Source organism: Cuculus canorus, chromosome 14 (genome assembly GCF_017976375.1).
Source record: "Cuculus canorus isolate bCucCan1 chromosome 14, bCucCan1.pri, whole genome shotgun sequence".
NCBI lineage: Eukaryota > Metazoa > Chordata > Aves > Cuculiformes > Cuculidae > Cuculus > Cuculus canorus.
This window is the reverse complement of record NC_071414.1, coordinates 8161345-8180462: the sequence shown is the minus strand read 5'-3', so window position 1 is coordinate 8180462 and position 19118 is coordinate 8161345. Positions and strand designations below refer to the sequence as shown.

Here is a 19118-nt window from a genome sequence, read left to right as displayed (position 1 = left end):
CTCAGTTTACAATGGATGGACATCAACTGCTACGCTAGTGCTAGGCTGCCATCCTGACTTTGTGGGCTTTATTACCAAATTATTAGGCTGTGAATCCACAAGAATGCAGACTTTGTGGAGCTATGAAACAATCCAGATACTTTAAGAACAGGTGAAATTTCACAGACACATGCAAGAACTTTTGCATTGCTCAAGAGGCCTCTGATAACCCCAAATTTCTTTTACATAAGAAAACACAGTGGACAAGTCAGCTGTTCCTTCTCATTTGTAGACTGAAGATGAATAAAAAAGAATGGATACTTCTTAGAAAATCTGAGGTTCTAAGGCTGGTACTTGGAAAACACTTCAACAGAAGAAACTGAAGAATTAAGACTGACCATGTAAAAAGAATGAGAAAGAAAACTGAATTGAAAAAGTAAACTTGGGAATAGGAGTAAAAAAACAACAGCTGCAGCAGAGGGGAAATCAATGCAGACCACTGAAGTAGGGAAACTCCATAATGTGCCGTAAGTTCCTGAAAAACATCTTCTGTGTGTAAAGAATACAGAAATGAAACATTAAATACATGACAAAACCCCAAAGGGGATGGAGCAAATTTCCTCGTTAAAAACATATTATGACAGAGTGCTGCTGACTTAGGGCTCTCGATTACACAAACTGCCTCATGACCCCTTTTTTCCCCCCAAATATCCCAAAGGGGAAAGAAAAAATTTAATTTTTAATCAAGTTAGAAAAAACCCTACACCATTTTAAAATATTTAATATACAATTACCTTCTTATCTTTGATTGTAACCCAAAAACTCAAATAATCAACATCAAGCGTACATAACATTTGAACTAGCTGGCCAAGACTTTAAGAAGATGCTCTCTCTTTATGTTCAGACAAAGGAATACTGTGTAAAGCATCAACTCCAACAGGCCACCTTTTGTTTCTTAAAATACCCTCAAAGCTATAGAACTTTTTTCCCCTCCACTCTCTAGTGCCATAAATTTTCAGAGGAGTCATACAGAGCAAACAGATAAGTAAAAAATGGATGAGGAATGAACAATAACCCTGTCCTATAGATGAAATATTCAACCATTAGCAAGATTTATGGAAACAATCATGCTTTGATAAGCCAGCATACAGCATACCTATCCTTGCAAAACAGAAATTTCTGAGATAATCTATCTAATCATACACAACCCAAGGTCTTCTTGCCCTAGCTTAAACAACTTGTAATGCAACAATATGTAACTGAGCTGCAGACACCCAGTAAATAATACCCAATCATTTCCTCATCAAAAATGAAGTTACAAATAAAGGTAACTTAAATTAGCTTTAAACGTGCTTAACTCAATTGTTACACTTCCTCTGAAAAAAAACCAGACATGGCAATTTTACAAATTGATATTTATTTTTGTATCTTCCCATAATTGTAATGCTGTATTGTCAAGTATGGCTACGTTGATCAATTTAGAAATGTCATTTAAGAAGAATTTCATGCTGCATACATTGAGGCACTGATGCCAAAGCTAGGAAACTACTCAGTCACAGGAGACAGGTCTCTCTTGAGGACAATAAAAAGCACCAAAACCTGCCTTGTCCAGATGGTAATTCAGAGCAGACTCACCTCGTAACTTTGACATTCAACATTAGCCATCGAGAACAGACGGCACAAGTTCCTCTCTGAAGAGGAAAAATCTCATTTAGCCGCTATATCCTAATCATGACAGCAGAATACTTCTACAGGTAAAATAGTACACTGATAACATTTAACCATTCGATAATTTTAAATGCAAGTGTTTTTAGTAAAGCTCTAGGTATCACCACACATCAACAGCAACAGGTATTTTGACAGACCAGCAACATTTAACTCAAAAAAGGTATACACACTTTCAGACCATGTGTTCCAGTTGCAACAATGATGTCTTTAGATGAGAATATCTCTTCTTACACAAACATCTTTAAATAGCAAGAGCTTTTCGTCAACTTTTATTTGGTCATATTTTAACGACAGATAAGAACTCTGCATCTCTTTTTGCCATGAAATCCTCCGTTCATATTGGCCAAGAAATTAGACTGGCATCAGCCATTCCTACACAAGCCAAGTCAGAATTTTAAAGTTCCACGTATACCGTAGGATGACTGTAGAAAATAACACCAATTTACTGTTAGATATACCTTTGTGCAGACAGCTGCAATGCACTGGACCAATACCACAATAACCACGGGCTGAAAATAGTCCAGGTTAAAGTATACAGAACTTCACATCAGCTCATCTGCCCTTCTTTGAATCTGCAAGAACAGATGCACACTTTCTGCTAATTATCTTCCTGTGTGCAACTGATGCTGATATTTTGCTCAGATATTTTTACTGCATACTTCGGTATTTTTGTCATGATTGGAAAAACAATTTAGATAAGGAAAGATCTAACTAAAAGGCTTGCCTACTCATCATCCTCATAATTATTTATAGCTTACATTCGGAAGCAGATTGTAATCTATTCTGATAACTCACCAGGGATGACAGCGCTTGAGTTGATAGCTGAGCTTACTCCTTCGAAGGTCAGACACTCATGGAATAGCCAATATTCATAAGCAAACCAGGAAATTTGGGAGATATATTTGTCATAACAGAATGATAGGCCCTTAATAATAGCATTTAAAATAAAGTATCCTGTCCTTTTTAACAGACTGAGTTCATTTTTGGCTGCTCATGTCACCTCATGTGTTAACTCATGAGCATGTGGAACCAACAATGCTGTATTTTCAGTCCCAGCTGGAGTCTCCTCAGTGAGTTTTGTTCTACCTTCTGGCTAAAATTCTTTCCACAATCATCCAAATCCCTGAAGGAAAAAAAGATGAAAAAAAACCCCAACAAACCTCTAAAACAAAAACACACAAAACAAGCAGCTGCTCTATGTTGCCTAAATCACTGTATTTAAAGGAAAACATGCTGGATTCAAAAACCACAGTGTTTTCCCAGTAAGAGCAAGTGATATCACAAAATCATATTGTTTCTATATAACCAGAGATCCTTCCCATCTCCAAGCAGACATGTTAGTATCACAGTACTAGTTAAGGTTTTTGTATTCCCAGAAGAAATAAACTTACAGAAGTGGTCACAGGAGCTTGACTCAGTAGGGGGTGCTAGCTTATATTCAAGCAGGAAAGACAAGTGCATCAGCCCTTTCAAGAAAGTCACTCTTCCAACAGCAGGAAAAAAAACCAAACGTGCAGTACTCTTTGTAAAAGCAGAGACAGGAAAGCTGCTTAGAACACGGCACTGTTTTATTGGATACTATCTCACAGGTACAGCAATACAAGAGAGCACCCTTTTTTATTAACTAAGCAGGTTTTTGCTGTATCTAACTGCCTATTTTTTTGCATAATCTTCATACTCGTTCTATTTGTAAAGCAGCACACTTATGCACTGAAAAGTGAGCGAAACTATGACTATGGCCAATTCTACCTGACCACTACCAGCACAGAAGGCTAGACAGCAGGTATTTTCCCTTAAAGAAGTCACCTTGTCACATACAGGCTACTGAAACTAACCCAGTGTCTCAAGAAGAATAAACAGTCATCAAACCCAGCAGGTCTGTCCCTGTCGAGAGCAACATTTACTACTGTAGTCATCAAATCTTACTATTCCTACTCATCTGTGCTGATGAAATGACAACGTTTCGGCACTCTACGTAGTTAATTTTTTCACTAAAGAAGAGTGTATGACAATGATTCAAGAAATTAAAGAGCATCTACAGTTGTGGGTTTTTTTCTCTGTAACAGCAAACGTACAGTCATTAATCTTTTCTATGAAGTTGTTAAAACATTATTTAGATCAAGTTAAAAAGCTGGATTTCATTGTTGTTGACAGACTCTATTCAGCAATATCTTTCTCTGTATCACAGAACAGAGTCAAACACATAGTCAATGCCCTCGTGGACAAGGGAGCACAAGGCAGACCTTTATGAATGCTCTCCACAGAGTGCAAGAGCTCTTGATTTGCAGGTGTAAGAAATCAAGAAAGAGACCACCATGGCTGAGTCAAGACCAGCTGGTCAAACTAAAAGGCAAGAAGGAAGGTAGAGGGACAGGAAGCAGAGACAGGTATCCTGGGACGTTCACAGGGACACTGCTTGGGTGTGTAGACATGGGGTTAGGAAGGCAAAGGTGCAGCTGGAGCTGAACTTGGCAAGGGATGCAAAGAATAGTAAGAGTTTCCATAGGTATGTCAGCAAGAAAATGAAGATCAAAGAAAGTGCACCTTTTGAAGTCCCTTACAACTCAAATCATTCTATGATTCTATAAGCAGAGAAGTTTACATGGAAAATATTTTAAAAGTATAAACCCTTAGTTTGTGTCTGTAACACTACGGTGAGAGATTGTTGTACAGGTCCCACGTGAAACTGCTATTTGCATTTGCAATACAGTGCCTTGAGGATATACTATATCAGAACAATGACAGAAATGGTGGATTCAAATATTAAAGATTTCTTATGGACACTTTAAATCCAGAACAAGTGAAAAAAAGAATGGCAGCAGAGGTTGCCCGACTTTCACTGGTCACAAGACAGTCAAGTTATCCTTGCACAGAAATGGCTGTAACAGGGATGTAGATGAAACACCCTGGCTCCAGTTTTGAATTCTGATTCAGTATCCCCAGAAGGCCAAAACTCAAATTTTAATATGGTTACAGAGGTCTCTATAAAAGCAAGGCATTTTAGGATATGCTTCAGAGTATGAGAAAAATGTTAAGCTGCCTGTTCATATATGTCCATTAAAGCTGCAAATCATCCTCAAACAACAATTACATCAATATATTTACAATTTGATGTTTGGTAAAATTACAGCCATACAATTTGTAACAGTCATAATGACCTAATTCAAATTTTTTTAAAAAAATTCTTTTTAAATCCTTAAAAGCAAAAGCATGTTGGCATCCACAGAACAAAGTGCTCCTGAGTAGAGTTTCAAGACCGAAGAAGAGCTAGTAGACATGTAGATATGTGCAAACAGAGGCCCACTGTTTAGTTGCAAAAAAACTTATCTTCAAAAAAAGGTGACTAGAACTCTGCACAGACATCACTCAGCCGCACAAACTGACAGGACTGTGCACAGTACAAATGCTACTTAAATTTGCATCACTTTCAAGATCTCCCATCCAAAAAAAAAAAGTTTCTTTCGTAAATAATATTTTTATATACAATGATTTTTATACTTTTTAAATGCTTTTTGTATATAAAACCAGAACCTTCAGCTCCCAGAGATTCCAATCTTGCAGTCATCTTCTCTCACCAGACTTAAAAAGTTTTCTATGTTTTATTGTGTTCAGAATTCCTTTATACTCATAATGAAACACAGAGATACAACAGTAGAAAAGTTTTATTTCTGTAAGAAACATTTAGCAGAGACCTTACAATTTTATAGTGCAAGTAACTTTCACAGAACCATACAATCAATTTCACAGTATTATCAGTAGCACATGAGGAGTCATTGCAAGAGAAAAAGAGAAGGCTGTGCTGTACATAGCAAATTAAAGGGTAACATCCAGATGTGGACACAGTGAGGTATAGGTTTTTCTGCCCTCATGGCAAAACGTAACACTCACTTCTTTAATCCCAACTGCCTGTAAATGAGTAAAAATAGAGGTAAATGACTAAAAACTGAGACAAACAAAAGCTAGTTGTTATTGGTCAGCAAGAGACCAAACTTTGACAAGAACTTAGGCTTTGCAGGAGAAAAGTATCATGCATTTACCTAAGAAGGCTATGGATCTTTCCGGACTTGCAGAAAGTTGTTCTTGAAACCTAAATGGAAAATAATACTTCAGTTAGTGCATGCATAGAGCACCGTCAGAATCAAGTGCACTACCTTAACATAAGCGACTTACAGTATAAATGCATTGCACCTGCAGTACCTTGAGGCTCATCTGCTTCCCTGCACATTCACATTGGATGTGAAGAACTAGAAGTTGCTTGGCATGGATACCATCTCTATGAGAGTAATTCTGACAGAATAGGAGTTATTGCCTATTTTCGGCTCTGCAAAGAAAAGAAGACAGAGAGGGACTACAGGCAAAAAAAAAAATGAGTCGTCTACTGTGTTCTTCACCCCTTTCCACAATTTTCCAAAAGCAAGACAGAACATGTATCAGGTGACAGGTTACTAAGGTCCAGACACAAATATAAAAATAAAAGAAAAAGCAAAATTCACAAGCAAAATCTTAACTTACCAGCATTTCAGTTTCACTCAGGTAGTCTGTATAAAATTTTGGTACAGATCAGTCTTCCAGAAGTGAGCTGTTGTAGGGACATTCCAGGCTGTGGTCAGGAGAAAGAAAGTGCCGTTTTCTTGAAGAGCCTCTGATGTGCACAGATGAGTTCCCACACTGTAAGATGCAGGTGCCTGCTCTGCTTTTATGAAACTAGTTCACGTAACAGCCCAAAACAGGTCTTTGCCTTGAACAAAGCTGTATCTACTATTGAACTCATACTCGCTTCTAATGTATGTTGATTGTCAATTAACTGTTTCATAAAAAGGATAAAAGTGCTGACTTTACCAGGAAAAACCCTCCAGTATTATTTGCATTTAATTTTTAATCAGAACAAATGCACATCATAAGAAAGTTTATCTAAGAGTTGGAATTTTTCACACAAAAAGATACAACTCCTTTGGGTTTCCATCCAAATTATTTTGGACAGTGTATCAAATACATGTTGAATACTCTGAGTAGCATATGTATCAGGAATAGTTCTAAAACTAGAATAATTTCATCGTGTAGTATTCCTTTTATGACTTGCACGGCAATGCAATGCCTTAGCAAAATTGCAATTGCATTTTCTCACATTAATTATAGTAGTGTTAAGGCTGACAAAAGATGACAACTAACTCCCCTAACATTGCCAAAAGTTGGACAATACCATGACTGAATTATTTTTAAATTAACTACTACCATTGTAAGCAATACTAACTCTGAAGCCAATATACAGACTTAAAGACATAGGAAAATGGGACTACTTCCAGTAACAGAAAGCAGCTTATATTTTCTAGGTACAGGTGGAATTTGAACAGTCTGAACTAACAGTACCAAGTAACATGAGGAACTGAACAAGATTTCTTTCACAAAGCTCTCATCATTCAAAAAGGTGCTGATCAATAGAATGAAACGATTGTGATGCTGAAGTTTGCCAATGCTTCTGCTAATTTGATTTATTTTCTGTTATTCCATCAAAACAAAATAATGTTCCCCAGGGTTATCTACTTGAAAGTTAAATCTTCTTCCACCCAAATGAAATGCCAAAACAAAAGATGATCATCTTCACTCTGTGTTCTATTTGTTGAAAAAAAACCCAAACAAACAATTAAATTGTCCTGTTCAGTGACTGAAAATGAAATATTTTGCATTTCAGCATGAGTACAAAATAAAGGGAATTCAGAGTTCAGGAAAAACAAAAGAAACATATGAGAGATGAAGCTCCAATTCCTACTTTAGGAACTTGTGTTAGATGGAACAGTATTTATGGAAAGCTACCCAATACAGAGCACACTGGAAGTCACGTCATTTGGCTTGTATGTCAAGAAGTAGATTTATTTCTCTTCATACAGAGGAACCTGAATGACTGTTCAATCTCACCCAAGTCTCTGACTGCTGTCAGAGAGGAAACATGAGACACTGTTTTCCTGTGTAGGGTATGAGTTGATCCTGCTTAGTTCGTCATTGTTGTATACAAATAATTGAATATGGCAGACAACTACCACATGCAATTTCTTTTGACAGAGGTTGGAATAAGTGCATTATTTACAACAGCAATTCGTTATTTAGGTCATTTCACTAGGTCCCAAATAAACCTTTGTTCAGCACTAAACTCTGCAATCCAAGTAAGCCATACATTACATGTAAGGAAAACATTGTTTATCAATAATGTTTTTTTTAGTTAAAGAAGAGGAAGAAGGAGGGTAAGTATTATTCTCACGTCCCACTGCAAAGTCAGGTCTGTTAACTGTTATGAACCCAATGCAAATAAACCTCACAAAAGTCAATAAAAAACACGACATAACCTACAGCTGTCACAATGACAGAAAAGAGTGTAACAAATTAATATGTCATCAGGCCAAACTCAGGAAGTACTGCCACCTTAACCCAATGATGAGAAAATTGCTGGTCTTGCCACTACAAAACAATAGCTACTGATTTCCAGGAGCAGCTGCCTGTGATGTAACTCAACCATGAGGAAAGACAACACACACCAGCACTGAGGATGGTTTTTCTGTCCCTTTCAGAGATCTGTGTAGTTTCAACTGTGATACAACAGTTAACAAGGATTGGGTCCAAAACTTAGAAACACCAGGCAGCAAGTAAAAAAGTAATTCCTTTTGTGCCTAAACCAAAATAGGAGAACTTGTCAGAGCAATAAATATTACTGATAGACAACATACACCAAAGATTCTGTAAACTTCTAATAAAAATATATGTTCTCCAAAGAAAAGCTTTGCACTTACTGTGCAATTGTTGGATGTTCCCATGGTATCTTTTGCTGAACAATCTACTCCCTGGGGATCGGCAGAGCCTCTTGCCTGGCATCAAGCACATTTGCCTCTAACCCAGAAGAGTCTGGCCCGATCAGCTCCCGGAGTTCTACCATTTGTCCCGTGTGACCTGATTACAGCTTTGATCGATGGCCAGAGCAGCCATCTGCAAAGTAGTCAAGGCTTCAGCAAAAGGCATCTTTGATTTCTTTTCAGTGCCTCAAATGTGCTCGTAAAGCCACCTTGAGCACACAAAGATGACTTCTGTTTGCCTGGTTGATGAGCTTTCAGATGATCTGATGAGAAAGCATTTGATACTGGATGGAATGATATGCTTTTGCCTCTGTTCTGTAGGCTTTTTCTAGGTGGTTACTGAATGGAAGTTTTTAACTTATCTTAGTGTGCTTCTGTGGCCCTTCTGTCAGGAAACAGGAAAAATAAAATACCTAATGATTTCTGATCCAAACACCTCAGGCTGTTAAATAAATGAAATAATCTAAAAAGAGTCATTTCTCATTTGTCAGCAAAACAGTTTTTCCTCCCTGTCTGCGTGCACCATTCCGAGTCTGTTCTTTTTCCCTGGACAGTACATCGGAGTGGCAAGCTCCCCGTTTGCTAAGGTTTCAGACAGCAGGGCTTTAATGTACTTTTTTTAACGCCACATCTTTAATACACCACAGAAAATGTTTCTGAGAATATGCTTCCAAGGAGAAGCTCCGCGTGTTCTTGTTTGTTCCACAGAGACAAAAAAATGGAAAAAAAAAAATAACAAAAAAAAAAAAAAATCACTGTTCCACAGCAGGCAGTTTCTGTATTATACTTCAGTATAACAGCAATACAGCTAAACCAAACACATTATGAAATGAGATAAGGAGGAACTGAAATGAATTTTTATCTCTATATGGCACCACATCAGTGAGAAGGACAAAGGTCCAAATGCATCAGATGAATCTTGAATGATTACACTATGAAATATTCAAAAGAATCACAATAATTTCTATCTGTTATGCTAGAGGATGTGTAATATGATGTTTTATTTCTTTATATGAATACAGAGTATTCTTCAAACTCTGTCATATTACTTTTTGCCTCTGAGTTCCCACCAGTCTTATGGTTGATTAGCCGATAAATTCCTTTCAACAGTAACAACTCCAGAGAGGCAGGAAACAGCAGAGAAACAAGAATTAATCTAGAGCGTCACCAGAAACTCAGCAGTTCGTACAGCAGTGGCAGAGATACAGAGCAGAAAAGGAGAGGTATTTCACTGAGTCAAGTCAATATTCAACCGAACAGGTAAAAGCTCACCGTTGCCCGCAAGTTGAGAAATAGAATAGCTCAGATTATACATCTTTGGAAAAGATGGCCTATAGATTCAGAAGCATCATAGTAAAACCATTCAACACATTTCTGCCTTTAAAGGATGAGCAAAGCAAAAAGTAAAAGACATGTAACTAGCTATACTGAAAAAAATAGGATTTTGGGTCCCAAAGGTGATAATCTCTGAGCTAACAGGGAATAGTCCTCTCTCACACTTTCAGCATCTAATCGCACTAATACATACATACATACATACATACATACAACCCTTTTCCACTGTAACTTCTGATTTGCAAATGAATCTATATTTAGGCAAAACTAGATTAACAAAAACTTGATATTGGCCACAAATTTCAGTGAACACAATGACGCGTGAAATCTAACTCAGGCAGCTAAGAAGGAGCCAATCAACTCTGGCATCAATAACAGGATGAGTCGGGGAAAGGAACAAGGAAGCATAGAAAGAATGGAGGGACATTATAGACGTTAACACATATGGAAACAGGATAAAATTCTATCATAACTGAACTCAAAGGATCTGGTTAGACAATAACTCTTCATTTAAACGAAGTATATCTAAGCTGGACTTTATTAAATTTGATATAGGACTATCTATGAGCAGACAATTAGTAAAGATCTATAAAAAACGCATAGGAAATTGTATTGCGCTAAAGAATAGATCATAGCCAGTACAGAGAATGATTATAAGCAAAGCTCATCCTTCTTGGCATTAGTATTCCTTAGCATTTATGTGTTAATGAAATTTCTAATGAAACTAAATCTGCAGGCACCGCTAAGACAAAATCAGAATAAATATAGCAAGAACTGAATAACCTTGAGGACTGTAGCAATATTAAGAACGTTGATTTATGTGAGCAGTGTTATGAAATGTCAAGTCATGTGTTCTTACTACTATGCAAAAAAATATAAAAATCTGCCAAAGGTAGAACCCACTGCTGGAAGACGAGAGAGGCAGAGAAAGACCTGAGTGTACTGTTCAAGGAGAGACTATCATCTGTGAAAGTTATGCAGTTGTGAGGGAAGGCAAAGGTGGCTTTTGGGAAAAGGGCAGGATTATTGCCATAGTGTAACAGAGGTTTCATCTGGGATGCTATTTACGGTACTAGTTACTCCTAATGAAGAAGGAGCATTAGCTGGTTCTGCATTTCTCTTAACATGCTCTGAGAAAACTAAAAGACAGCGGCATATTCAGTTTCATTAAATGAAGCCTATGAGAAAGCACTGATGACTTTAAAGATAATTGTTGACACAGGCTGCGAATATTATTTCATGCTTTCACAGTCATGAAAACACTTGGGGTAGATTTAGAGAATTTCTAACCATCACAATAGCTCAATGGTGAAACAGGATCAGAAGGGCAAGAAACCAAGCTACTTTTAGCACGCAGCTTAACCAGTTTAAAGGATTGTGACTTAAGTACCTGCACTGAATGACTCAGAAAGTCACTTTCAATTTTATTCACTTTACCTATCTACCTACCAGCATTTTTGTCTGAAGTGATTCATGAAGATTAGACAGACTCAGGTCTTCACCTGAAGAGAAATAATGTTCTAAAGGAACATGAAAGCATTTCAAAACACAGTTCAAGTATTACTTCTATCCATATTCTTTAATGGCTTTTGTTACTGCAATGAAAGACAGGCTAGCTACATACAGTATCCTGATTTAAACCAATTTTACTTTTGTGATGCTGCAACAGAGCCAATAAATCCACAAAGGGGCTCTCCTACGCACATCCCAAATGCTACATTAAATTAAACTCCTACTCTGTCTATGATACAATGAGTACTGTGCTCTTCCTACCAAGCCGAACAACAATTCTGAGAGCTCAACATCCTGTTTACCAGGGTCGTTTCTTGAAACATAAATAATCTGGCTTCAAACTCATATTCCAAATCACATAAAAGAGAAACTTAAACCCAGAGGTTCCACATTCTAAGCCTGACTGAGAACAAGTGCTCTCATTGAAAAGCAGGGACATGATTTCATTTTCAGTTTTGCGTAAGGACTGACCTGGGAGGGCTTTCCTGGGAATATTTCCCAGAGTGGGTCCTGGAAGCACAATAGGCAGGGCATATCTAGTTTGTGAATCTCAGCAATGCAGAGAGATGGCAAGACTTTGTTGATTGTTTAAATGATGCTGTAAATAGAGAGAAAGGATGTCCTTTGACTCTCCAGCTTTCCACCTTACTCATACAACTGGGAAAAAAAAAATAATTCCAGGTCCTTGCTATAGTAACAATTAAAAGACACTGACATAGCAAGCAATATTCTCTGTAAAAAGGAATATAGTTATGCCAGTAGTTGTTTCACATGTTAAACCCAGCCTTCTATACCGGTGAAAGGCTACAGGTACGAAATTTCGAATCAAATGCTATCAATAGAAATTCTATAATGAACTGCAAAAAAAAACCCAAACCAACCAAGTTTTCATTCATTCTCAACAGAACAAGGTCTGTCATCACTTTTGCTGCCTGTGTATCTCAGCATAGAGAAGGGGGGAACTTTAATAACAAAGACACATTTATGCGTGTACGTTTTTCACACAGCAGTGTTATAGATTTAATACAGGAAAGGATTTTGGCATAACCTTAAATTACACTGTAACGAATGATCCCTGAACACAAATTTAAAGCATATTTTTCAATGCTTTCCAGAATAGGAGAAAGAAGCTCAGCTGTACCAACCAGACTGTTTCACAAGCTACTGTCGTTTTGCACTTCAGTGCACACAGAAATCTCACACAATCTTCTGTAATACAGAAGTTACTTTACAAATACACATAAGTTTGCGTACAGTATCTTAAAGCATGCCATTAATTTCCATTTTGTTTGCCACATTCAACTTAAAGATACTTCTCAGCTGGATTACTTATGGATCTCCTGAAAAAAGGCACTGTATCTTGAGAGTGCTATATATGCTTTTACTTAAGAGTGCCAAACAATGCATGCTTACAATACTGTCTTTATAAAAACTGACTGTGAATTGTTTTTCCTCTGATGTACTTAGATTCCCTAAAGATTTTCCAGTGAAAAGAGATTTAACATTTTATCTCACAACACAAGTCTCATCTAGATAAAAAGTTTGATAGAGACACCACCTATTAAACCAGAATACATAAGAGACTACACTGCATGTGTTGAAAGTTTAACCACAGCACAGGCGTTAGAAAAAAACTCACAAGACACCTATTTCAAGGACAATTCTAACCTCTTGCCATCCTTTATAAATGGAAACAAGCTGCCACACAGTTCAGCAGTAAAGGAGGATAAAGAACTGATAATAATCCTCATGCTCCTCACATGAACTCCAACAAGACACTTGAATGAGACTTTTAAAGCTGTAAATTGTCCATCAAAACACAGAATAACTTTTGCTAATCCTTGTGCCACAAATTACTAATCCATCTGGAAAGCTATTTTTTGCATGTATTTCAAGGATCTAAATGTCATCAGACAGAAAGACAACTAGGTTAGTAGCATGTTAAAAAAGAAAAAAAAAAAAGACAGAAATAAAATATCTGAAGCAGTTGACCACAGAATAAGTCGGATTTGCAGAAGTACTTACAGCTCTCAATCTCTAGCGTGCAGTTCTGCTCATCCAGCGGATATCTCCGTAGGTCCATCATACAAGCAGCTGTTGTTGTAATTCTAGGAAGGAAACAGAAGAGCTTGTTAATGTGTCTTGCTGCAATCTCTCCTTGACCGCACCTTTGAAAGAAGAAAATGTATTTCTACATAACTGACGCTCTTCTCTGTATTTACTGAAATACCATATCTGCTGCTTACCTCTAGTGAATGCTGTTTTAAGGTTATGCCAGCCTGGTGGGTGAGCAGAGAGCTTCCCCTTTGCACACCATTATCACGGTACTGTAAGCGTTAATAATCATCAATCAATTTATCCTGACAAAATGAAGCATGAATTTGGATAGCAATATTTCTTTCACTTTATAGTTAAGAACTTCAAGCCAAAAAAGAAAGGCTTGAAGAAAGGTGGGAGACGAAATCTAAAAAGAGGGAAAGAGAAAGACATATACTTGATACCCTGGGTTAATACCCTAATCCCTTCATGAAACTTAATTATTCTTTCTTCTGTTCAATAGTGCTTTTTAAATGAAGTATTATTTTATCTACACATTAGAAAGTGAACATTTTCAGGACCCTTTTCACAAAACTTTTAGAACATATTTGTGCCTCCAGATTACACCAAACCTACTAACATTAATATGTGTCAGGCATGCCTTTTAGGTGTTGAGAGAAACATCTGTACCATCAATAAATCTTTTACTGATAAACCTCATGGAGGAATATAAGCCTGAGCTGAATATGTACCAAACCACAATTCTCAATAGCATTTTATTAATTGTGTTCCAATCAAGTCTTCTTAATGTGTAGACAAAAATAAATTCCTAATTCCCCGTATTTCCCTGAAAGTGTGCTATATAACCGCGCAGTCATTCAAAAAAACCCCACAGTTTGGAATCTGCCAACAGTGAAAATCATACACCCTGCACATACACCACACACAGCCAGGTGTGGATTTAGTGCATAAGCTAAGAGGTTTCTAGCCTTTCTTCTCTCTCCCTCTATCCGATCAGAGCTCTTTTCCTACAGCTACTAGAGCCTGGTGATTTATAGAGACTACTCGGTGAAACAAGGATTTCCTCCTGTGAGTTAAGTGCAGCCACCCAGCCAAATGCTTCCACATCAGTAAAAAATGACAGCGTTACACAGTGGCCAACTGTACAAGCTTTCGTTGAGCTGAAGGTTCAAACGATAACATCCAAAATGATGTAAACGTGCCTCCAAAATGGGACCCAAGTGGACAGATGGAGCGCCTACAGGAAAGGCAGACACCACCTCGCTTGACAGCAGCAGCACCTACAGCTTTCCAGGCTATGCATGAGAGACTGGGTAACCAACAGTTTTCCTCTCAAAATCCTGTCCCCAGTATGAGGGTTACTGGTCTTTCATAGCAGATACTTAAGACTGTTAAATGTTTAAAAATCTTCTTTTACATTCTTAGATCTGACAAGACTGAGAACTCCCTCATTTGATAGACTTCATTCTTTCTTCTTAAACACCCAATAAGAGTTTGTTAGAAGCAGAAAACCACAACTGCTTGAGAGAGGCTCAAAATTCATTCAAAACTGATGCCAGCAATCCTCTCCACAAGGCACTTAGGAAATGATGAAGCTATACCATCTTTTCACTAGTATCCTTTCTGCCCTATCTAACAATGCTTCACTTCCACTCCCAGAAAAAAGTCTCTGTATATTTCTTCAAAGAAAAGAGCACAACATAGGGACAAGTTATTCCTATAAAACACTTAGTAAGTAGTTGTCTGGATTCACCTGTTTCTTGTGAATCCAGACAAGATCTCTTAATTTTACATTCTGACCATTCACACGTATTGGGCTCTCAGAGAAAAGGACCATCTTTCGGAATTAAGTTCTTCCTTCAATCACTACATGAGTACTCACAGAATTTCTTTTGAAAAACATATTGTGTTCAACCAGTGTGGGTCACCACAGATGCTTCAAAAGAAAGCTTCCTGGAGTGGACAAAAGCAAGGGAAAAGAATCCTTTGGAATCCACCCTCAATGCAAGTCTTCCAGCTTTTAACAAAACCAGACCACTGAGGAATATATGTTTGTTGATAGTAAACGCAAATGCAGCAGACTTGATTCCTTATTCTAAAACTTGGAGGAAAACAAAAGGAAATTAGCTTATTGCAGTATCTATGAAAGACTGATTATTTTGGGAACAACCTCAGCAAAGCTGGAATGAGACCAGAAAAAAAAATACAGCTCACATTGTCTGTGTGTTTGGGTTTTTTTGGTGGGGAGGCTTGTTGTTTCCTTTTGTTTAATAACCTCAATATTTCCACATCTATGCGTATATTAGAGTCTTGAGTTATAGAATAATTTAGGGGTTCACAAAGGAAAAGGCAGAAGCATAAATTTACAACTAAGGTTTAAGTGCACAAAAGAATCACAGTAAAAACTAACCGAAGCATGGTTGACTCCTAAGTTTTCTAAAACCTTTCTCTGTACTAAACACAGCGTACCCGATTGGGGGCTTCAACAAGAAGAAAGAACCACACCTGTGCTCTCCTCAGCAATGTGTCTGTTCATACTGATGGTGGAGCTGAACGCTCACTGTTCTGATATATCTTCAGTAGGACTTTTGGACACAACGAATAGCACAAAAGAGGCCAAAGGCTACAGTCAGCTAGGATAAAAGCTCTGTAGGGAACATTATCAAATTACTAAAAGATACAGCGCCTTACCTCATCAGAAATTTTAAAAAAAAATAAAAAAAATGGCAGAGTAATGAAAATTATTTGAAGAGCAGAGTTCTAACCAAGCCAAAACAGCAGTTTTGAATAATGTATTTAATTCAACTTGCTTGTTCTTTCTTATCCATAATGCAAATTCCTTGAAATAAAATAAAGGAAGAAGTCTGTCCTTGTCTCTCTTTCTATCACCCTCATATTTTCACCCTGACTTTTCTCACATCTGTGACAAAGTAGAAGAAGTACTCTTTCATCTTCTAAATTATTTAAACAACGAAACTACCTTTTGATAATTCTTAGTGGCTTGCAATTCACAGTGAATAGCTAAACCAAATTACCAATGCAGGAGCATGCAAGAATTACCACCTTAGAATACTTTTAAAGTCAAGACACGTGTCCCATACCTTTTCAGACACATTAAGAAACAGTAGTTCTTCCAGTAGTTCGGAATACTTGAATCGAGCATAAAGGCTCTTTCTCAGAGCAGAGCTATTTCAATTTCCAGAAAAGGACTAGTGCACAAAAAATAACACTGCATTTTGCATAACGTAGCCTTGACAGCAAATAATGAAGAAGTGAAAGCTTTTTAAAAAACAACATTGTGACTCAACGCATGACAGTCATTAGGGATTACAGCAGAAAAACAGTGCTCTCAGAGAAACACCGAATGAAATTAAACATATTGCAGAACTGTCTCATACTAAGCAATTCATCTCCTGTTAAAGAAAAAGAAACCTTGCGCTATTTTATGATTCCTAACAATTCAAACCAGTCTCCACATTCCTCTTTCATGATCTGTATTTTGAATGTAGACTGATTATGGAGTACAAAAAAAAAAAAAGGAAAGAAAAAGAAAAAGAAAAAAAGAGCAACTGAAGCACTAAACTGACTAAATACATATACTATAAAGTAGACCTAAAGAAAATGTCATGTGGCAAACCAAGTATAGCTACAGTGCAAAGAAACCTGCCCTACAAGTAGCATGCAGGGAAAGTAAAGTTTACTGAATTATACTGTATTATTGACAGCAAACTATTATTTCTCAGGAAGCTGAAAATCTGCCCTATCTCCATACCTTTGCAGAGGCTGTGCAATTGAAATAAGAGCTGGAAATGGGCACTGGTCCTTTCACAGGCTAAAGTTGAAGGCAATAAAATGCTTCCAAACTTAAAGTGATGCAGAAAATAATATCTATAGCAAAAACTAACCCAGCAGTACTATCAGTTCTTGTTTTTCAGAGCTATGTAGAGGACAGATTTTCAAAATTTTGCTCTTCTGACATATTCAAGTGGGATTTGAAATTCAAAGTAACAACTTAAACAGTTCTGGCATCACCAGCAAACTAAAAACAGCACTGAAAGACAGGAGAGAAATGTTAAAAGATATGTGGAGATGGACAGAATTCAAATCCCCCTCGGAGCTGCAGTGGCTCCACAAAGCTAGGGGGGAATAAGTATCAACAGAAAATTCTCTATGCCCTGGAAGGAAGCAGCCCTTACCTGTAATTAGAGACACAACAGAACTGATGAGCAAGAAGCTGACAATTTCAGATAGCTCCTCTGAGTACAGTGGTAGTATGAGAACCACGTAACACTCAACACTAGCACTGACAGATCATGATCCTATCGAGTTAAGGACAAAGCTCAAGCCCAGGAAAATACAAAGACTAATTCTTGCATTAAAGTAGGCACATACATCCTGTTGAAAGCAGTCCAAGATACTGCTTCAGATTTGTGTATCTGAAGGCAGACTATGACTCCTCATTAACCATATCAGGAGTAATCCAAAGAGCTTGCCAGGATGCCACACTCTGTAGCAGACTGCATCTCTTTATTATGGACTTTGTAAGAATCTTCTACACACACTGACTGGGAATCACAAAGCGTCTGAATTAGTTACTGAAACCACATACCACAGCTAAGCCCACCGTTTACTTCTGCTTCTTGGAAACAGTCCTGCTGCGCGACAGTTGGAAACATCAGTGGTGGCAGCAGCCAGCAGAACCAATTTCAAATACACAGAAATCTGGGGACAGAACTGCAATGTGTTCAATTTCTGTCTTGAACAATAATATTGGTTTAGACAGGTGTCAAGGTTGTTAGACATAATAATGTATCTACTTTTAAATGAAAATAGATTTATTGCTAATTACATAGCTCACAGAATTCTTCTTTCTTCTGCCTACTCACATAAAAGTTAAGCTTCCCTTGTACAATCACAGGTTAAGAGTTGGCTTTAGTAAAGGATAAACAGTGACATTTCTACAAGTCCATCATTAAATCCAAACATTCTACTGCTGACTGCTATAAACTTCCATACAGAGTTTCTCAGTGTAGCTTCACAGGCTAAATTAGCAATTGTTTCATTGCTGTTGATGTCTCAGTTTGAGAGGAAATGTTATGCTCATGTTACACAGAATCTATAATATGCTCTCTTCTAATTCCACTTCTCAAAATCTCATGAGTGTTCCAACCTAAGACCCAAGGAATTCTGTCTTAGAAGAATCAGAATTCTGTAGCAAATCTCCATGCAATGATGCCAAATTTTCTGCTATACCTTTCCGCATGTAGCTCTCCGAAGTGTTCTTTAATTTAGAGAACATTGCATACTATTCTGTCACTGAGTCCAAAACTCAGCCACATCATCATGTTCATAATTTAAAATCCCGCAAAAAGCACACATCATTCTGCAGTAAAATCTTCTGGTACAATAACGTCAGCTTTAGACTGAAGTCATTCAAGCCTTTCTCTAAAATAATATGTACTCCTCTAGAAGACAACACCCATACAACACAAAGCAGCAGTTATGGCAGAAGAGCTCAGAGGAGCACTTCATGATTTTAATATTTTATCACTGTGAAATGTATCCTTGTCTTTTAGCATTGACTTCACTTTTCCCTTTCCAAAGAAATAAATAAAAGACAGAATGCTAAAAACATTACAGGGCTTACTGAACAATGAAACAATATGA

At 37.4% G+C, this 19118-nt stretch overlaps 1 protein-coding gene and 1 long non-coding RNA gene across 3 annotated transcripts in view; both read right to left on the bottom strand.

Moving 5' to 3' along the window:
* GABRB2 (gamma-aminobutyric acid type A receptor subunit beta2) overlaps positions 1-19118 on the bottom strand; it is a 155911-nt gene that overhangs the window by 55840 nt on the left and 80953 nt on the right. For both annotated transcript variants that reach the window (XM_009565043.2, XM_009565045.2), the window contains exon 7: positions 13419-13501. In XM_009565043.2, coding sequence (XP_009563338.1) covers positions 13419-13501 — 83 coding nt within the window. The remainder of the gene's footprint in view (positions 1-13418; positions 13502-19118) is intronic.
* On the bottom strand, positions 5457-12067 carry LOC128853606 (uncharacterized). The gene is made up of 3 exons (XR_008452237.1): positions 5878-12067; positions 5745-5794; positions 5457-5613 (listed from the first exon to the last, which is right to left on the bottom strand). It is a non-coding gene; the product is annotated as an uncharacterized LOC128853606 (long non-coding RNA).